This window comes from Trematomus bernacchii, unplaced genomic scaffold, assembly GCF_902827165.1.
Source record: "Trematomus bernacchii unplaced genomic scaffold, fTreBer1.1, whole genome shotgun sequence".
NCBI classification, from domain to species: Eukaryota; Metazoa; Chordata; class Actinopteri; order Perciformes; family Nototheniidae; genus Trematomus; species Trematomus bernacchii.
In genome coordinates this window covers 1,501,196-1,507,841 of record NW_022987592.1, presented here as the reverse complement: position 1 = coordinate 1,507,841, position 6,646 = coordinate 1,501,196, and the positions used below count along the sequence as shown (strand labels likewise).

At 41.7% G+C, this 6,646-nt stretch overlaps 1 protein-coding gene across 1 annotated transcript; it reads left to right on the top strand.

Annotated features, from left to right (window-relative positions):
• Positions 1–5,690: 5,690 nt before the first annotated feature.
• Positions 5,691–6,397, top strand: LOC117481486 (small ubiquitin-related modifier 2-like). The gene has a single exon (XM_034129185.1). The coding sequence runs from the start codon at positions 5,692–5,694 to the stop codon at positions 5,980–5,982; it is 291 nt and encodes a 96-aa protein (XP_033985076.1). The 5' UTR covers position 5,691; the 3' UTR covers positions 5,983–6,397.
• The last annotated feature ends 249 nt before the right edge of the window (positions 6,398–6,646 follow it).

The window sequence follows — 6,646 nt, the reverse complement described above, 5'->3', positions numbered from 1 at the left end:
TCCAGGATCTTGGTTACGTCGGTGAAGCGGAGCAAGCGGATCACTAGAGCCCGGGGGAGGCTGCCGTCATCGGGTCTGCGCTGGAGTGTACGGTGAGCCCACTCGATCTCGATTGAGTCCCCGGTGTCATGACCCAGCATTTTGGGGAGCCATTCCTGTAGGAAGGCAACAACATTATTCCCCTCTACACCCTCAGGGAAGCCAACCAGCCTTAAGTGTTGCCTCCTCGCCCTGTTCTCCATGTCATCAAGTTTTTCTTTTAGTCCGCTCACTTCTTCCTCTGTTTGTTTTTTAAAGTCCGCGAGGTCCTGGTGCAAAAACTCGAGGCTTTCTGTGTGGTTAGCCTGCTTCTCTTCGACCTCTTTAACACGGCATCCCAGAGCACGGTTTTCATTAAGAAGTGTTTCCACAGAGACGGTTAAAGTGTTCAGCTTGTGGTCCAACAGGGTTTGAATTTTGTTGAACCCCTTTTCCATTTCTTCCAAAAACCACGACGGCGGTACCTCGGTCACGGTGTTTGCCTTGACTGGGCTAATGCTATTGCTAGCTGTGGGCAATTCACTTGTTTTCTTACTTTTGTCGTCCCTAGTCTCTGGCTTTTTCTGAGGCATTTTCAGTTTGGTGTTCTACCGATAGTCTCTCAAGGCAAATAAGGTTGTTCCGAGCTATAAATGCACGAAATAGGAGTTAAGAAGGAGTTTGTTTAGGAGCTGATTTCACTGCGTCCGTTCTCTACGCCGCCATCTTGCCTTCCTTGACATCCCTCCGTTTTTATTTTGAAATGTTTTCCTCATTGTGTCTTGTCTGGTCCTACTTCCTGTGTTTGCCTTCCTGTCTTTAGTTTCCCTCCTGTGTCTAATTGTCTGATTCAACACAGTTTCACTCCCTGATCGTCCAAGAGCGACGCTTGGTCAGGGTCCTTTGGCGTGCAGTTGTGACGCACCGAGTCTCCTTCAGCTTCATAAACGGACGCAAAGAGCTTTCAACTGATTGCAATCAGTGTATTACCATCGGTGGCAGTATTTGACGCTCAGGGAAGCACCGCATCCGTCCATGTCGGTGGCATGTAGCACCTTTCAACACACGGCAATTCAAAGTGCTTTACAAAAATGAAAGACATTAAGAAAAAGGCATTTAAAAACAGTCATTATAAAGCAACACAATCTACCTGCATTGCAATTACTCTAAACGTGTAATAAACGTGCTTTAACCAGTAGGTGGTGCGGGTTAAAAAACTGTCAAGTTTACAGTGTTAACAAAATAAGTTATACTGCAGTTTCCGGTTAAGTTTACGACGGATATATTTTGTTATCCACACATATATTGTTTTCATATTTGTAACACAAAAGCGATGGAGAAAACCCACAGCAACACAGAAAAGATGGTCTTAACACATTATTTGAGTTAATAAAAAATAATAATATCAAACAAAATAGTACTATTAAAGGTGGGGTAGGTCATTTTGGAGAAACCAGCTCGAGTGCGCTAGAATTTGAAAATACACAACCGGAAAAAAATCTGCCACTTCCTTACAGAGCCCCTCCTCCAACACACATGAACGCGCACATGACCAATGAGGGCACGAGATACGTTTGTGCACAGATGGAAGGCTGACAGGCAGGTAGGCCATCCAGTTACTTTAGCCGGGCCGGCTAAAATGATTGGTCATGCTTTTTACAGTACTACGGCTTCCACAGATGACATTTTTGTATGGATTTTTTGTCAAAGCACTTAAGATATTCATTGCTATCGGGATGTTAAGAGCATTCCATGGAATATAACAAAAAGTGTATCTCGAGCCGGTTTCTCAAACTTACCTACCCCACCTTTAACTTTATTGTGAAATTAAAACGGAACGGTAAAAGTTTCCGGTCTATTCTGAGGCCCAATCTCTGTAGATAAATAAAGAACTAAGCCAGATGTGTAATATTTAATGCAGCCGAACCATTTATTACAATGCATTTATGTGATGACTTTCAAAGAGTAAAGCAAGCACTAGCTGAATAAAGTATGATTTTATCTTTTACGAAACGTTTTTTTCATATGGAATACAGTCGGAGGTCAACCAATCACAGAGCGTGAGGACTAATCACGGGGTTTGTCGAGCAAAGCGGACTGGCTCGTCCCAAACGATAGCTGAGGATTATGGGTAGTGTAGTGTCTTCTGCCATCCTAAACTCCGATAAAACTATTTGTTTCTCAGAATCGAAGGGGAAAAACACAAAAGCATTGTACACAATTTAAATTACTGTTGTGTAATTAACATGGATAATAAACTGGTGTTTTTGAGTTGATGAGTAGTGCAGATATCACTGTAATATCGACAGTAAGGAGAATACTTACTTCCGGGTTTAAAATTCTCCGTTATCCAATGGGAATGGACGCTCACATTGCCTTTAACTGCCGCCGACATGGACGAATGCGGTGCTTCCCTGAGCGACAAATACCGCCGCCGATGGGAATACATTGCAATCAGTTGAAAGCTCTTTGCGTCCGTTTATGAAGCTGAAGGAGACTCGGTGCGTCACAACTGCACGCCAAAGGACCCTGACCAAGCGTCGCTCTTGGACGATCAGGGAGTGAGACTGTGTTGTCTGATTGTGTTCACCTGTTGCCCTTGTGTTTTGGCCTCCCCTGCCCAGCTGTGTCTTGTCCTGTGATTACCCTTCTGTGTATTTAGTCACAGGAGGCTCAAGCTATATCACAACACGGACTCCCGGTCAGTACGGTCTAACAACCCCCCCCCCATTCCCTGCTGTTTGTATTCAAACTCCCTCTTGGATTGTGTGACATGTGCTCCATGTCTGTTCGTCATCTCTGCTAGTCCACGTTACCTGTTCGTCTCTTTTCTCTCGTCCATGATACCTTCCTGTTTTTTAAGTCCAAGTTACCTGCTCGTCTTCCTTGTCCGTGTTACCTGCCTGTTCCCTTCTGTAAGTTTGTTCCCGTCTTTCCTGTCACCCTCCATGTTGGTCCCTGTGGGTTTTTCATCCAGGATTTTCCTTGTGCTACTTTTTTTTGGATTTATGGTTTTATCTTGTTTTTTCCATGTCAACAGCTTTTGTTAATTAAAGCTCGCTTTTTGTTTGAAACCCGCTTCTCCTCAATTTGCATTTCGGTCCTGATTTTCCTCATCCCTGACACTCTGTGACACTCCTACGTTTTTTTTCTTTCGTCAGCTTTCCTTTTAATGCCAAAGAGAACGGTGTGTCGCGGCTAGCTGTACCTGGCACTTCTGGACATGCAAGCGGCGGGGTGCTAGTGCTGGCTATTGATGACTTCATAAATTCAGAAAGGAAGAATCAGGTAAATGAATTGGAAAAAATGACAGATTAGTTAACATCTATTATCTGTTAACTAAATACTATTTGACTATTTTCTTTTTACAGGCAAACACTAAGGGAGAGACTCTGAGACATGCAAGTTATTATATTTCCTAATGTCCTCACCTACACTGACAAACAAGACTGTTTCAGACTAATGTGAAGCTCTGACTTAAAACAAAAAACAAAATAATAATTAGAATAGATTGCAGTATTAGTTCAATAAAAGCAATGGAGAGGCCAATCACCACCGCTCTTTGAGATCTGTATTCAGTTATGTGTTCAAGAACTGTATTATTAGTTGGTTAAATTAATTTTGAACAGTAGATAATTTCCATTTGTCACTTATTTAATTTTTCTTTATCTTCTGGATGTTTCCGTCTATTGTTGTCTATTTCTCTAAAAGGAACATTTGATATACTACATAGATCTGGCTTTATTGCAATATAACTTAAATGTAATTCTAATAGACAAAATCTTAGAATTGTAGAAGAACAATAGTATATATAATAGAATATAATTTTGTGCAGAACATTTTCGAAACACCAAGTGGAGTGTATGGGCCGGGTCATCTCTACAAATAGGGGTAGAGTAAAATTAGCATAGACATTGTTTTCTCTGCTGTCTTCCCGTGTACTATAACCCCTAAATTAATCTTTCATATATATATATATATATATATATTTTTAATTAAGTCACCAAACCCTGGTAATCCTGTCTCTTGAAATCTCTCACAGTCCGGTGTTGGAATGGCTGTGATTATCATAAAAGCCTGTGATCTTCAGAAATTACATTTACCTCCCAGGTCTAGAGTTAGTTCATCCCAGCTGGAGACGGCGGATACCTCCTAAGGAGCCACAATGGAGGGTGGGGTCGCACCGTCCTGATACAAGGCTTTTGAAATCCTGAGCTGTGGTGTACATGAAATCCCACGGTAATTGCCTTCCTTCCAAACGCAGGTCGGTTAAAGCTAAGATATTCACATATTCTCAAGACGGCTCACAAGGACAATGGAGGGGATTTAGTTCCTATGCAGATATCCTCACACGTGCTGAATATTTTGAGTGCGGTGCAGGTGTTTTGAATGACTCTCAATATTCTCACACTACATGCTGAGCCCAGCTGTGTCGGAAAGAAAAGTTTAGCAGGAAATTGAAATGTGAGCGGAGACTCTTGTTTAGAGGACAAACAAGATGGAACTGAACACTTTGATATTTCAACCAGGAGAGACGAAGAGTAATTCAATACATTTAAATCAGTAATAATAGTAATACTTTTTTAGTTTAAAGAACATTTATGGACACGTGCGCAATATGATAGAATGTTCATATTCTTTGGCGATTAAACACCAATCATGATATTGTATATCTTATGGTGGAAGTGCAGCTCTCCTGGCGCTGGATGTGATGAAGGAGGGGAAGTCGGGCCGCAGCATGAGCACCTGAAATCACAGCTGACTGCAGGAGAGAGGAGAACTGTTTAAAGTTTGACTGCAGCACAATGATTGGCTGCTGGAGATTGTGGTGAAATGTAATGTTAATGAGCTGATTATATGCAGCTGCGGAGTGAATTAATGTAGAGCCAGTGTTCCTGCTTGAACTTGTGCTGAGCTTCAGTGCACAGTGAGACCGTTGAAGAGCTACTAGTGTTCGTGGTCAGACCCCAGCCTGACCTATTCATTGTAGACTGGTAGTGGGCTGTAAAGCATTATCCTCTGATGGAGTCCCTTCTGTGGTGAAGAGATATTCTAAATATCTGGATGGATGAGATATGGAACTGGACTTAGTGAAAGGTTGGAAGTGAAATATATAGTATTGAGCTGTCAAATTAACGTGTTAGTTTTGATTAATTAATTATACAACTATAAGGGTTGAGAAAGGGGACTGTGATGTTTAAAATGTAGCAATTAAATACTTTTTTTATCGCTTGAAAGCCCCAAATAGGGAGGAGGAGTTTATTTGAAAAGGAACACCCTCCGTTAGCTGATGAGTTGAAAGTGGGTTTATGACATGGCAAGGTTCTCCTATTATGAAGAGAAAGACACTGAAAGGTAGAGCCAGCAATATAGTTGAAATTTAAACTCAACACCCAAGCAAATGCCCCTCCGTCAGTGCTCCTTCAGAGCGTCACCCCTACATTCCACCGGGTCCGTCTGCGCCGCGTTGCGGTTTTGGTCCGGCGTCATACCCTACCAGGCGCATTTCAGAAGCGGAGCGTCTTGCCTGCCGGTGTCAGTACCATATGTGTTCGCCCTACCATATGTGTTCGGGGTCCGTCGCTTACCAATGACGTCACCCATTGTGATTGGCTGTACGGAATCGTAGTAATCAGCAGCGAACCGCTTCAACACGTGTATTTCAGAGAAGCCATGGCAGACGAAAAACCCAAGGAGGGAGTGAAGACAGAGAACAATGAGCACATCAACCTGAAGGTGGCAGGGCAGGATGGCTCAGTGGTGCAATTCAAGATCAAAAGGCACACTCCTCTCAGTAAACTGATGAAAGCTTATTGTGAACGGCAGGGGCTGTCAATGAGGCAGATACGATTTCGATTTGACGGTCAGCCCATCAATGAAACAGACACACCCTCGCAGCTAGAAATGGAGGATGAAGATACGATTGATGTGTTCCAACAGCAAATCGGTGGCTTTTCTCTTTAAAGACTGTTTCCTACAAACATCCCTACCTCCCCTTTTCATCCCTGAACATCTTTGTTATGCCCAATCTTCAAATCTTCAAATCTTCATGACCAGTGTTGATACATCCAGTGGAATACTTTTACAAAATGCTCCAAGGCAGCGGCACAGTTAATAGATTCATCCATAATGTCATTCTTATGTTAACATGTCTGAACTTTGCAGTGTAAGCTGCAGTGAGACTAATGTGCTGCAGATTTTAAAAGCTTGCCATGTTGATTTTATTTCTGGAGGTTTTATAGAAAACTCCTTGGTCCTTTTTTGTTTTTATACTTATGTCATTGAGTTTCTGATTCAGGTGGAATTTTATTATGTTGTCAATTAAAGCCTGCAGTTAAAATTCACATCTGTTGTTATGAAAATGTATTATTGGAATAAATTGAGGGTTTTTTAAAAAAACAAAAAAAAACACGTGTATTTCAGTGTATTCACGGCATTCATTTTGTTATTCTACAGTATTGTTGTTTTATAGTTATTTGTTAATGTAACCCAATTTGTGTTCTTTGAAATTGAAAAGGATATCGCATTGTGTTTGTTACATTCATTGCAGTTGTATAGGCTATGTGTTAAGTGTAATTTGGCATGTCCTATTTATGGACATGCTTTTATTTTGAAGGAGAGTTAGCAC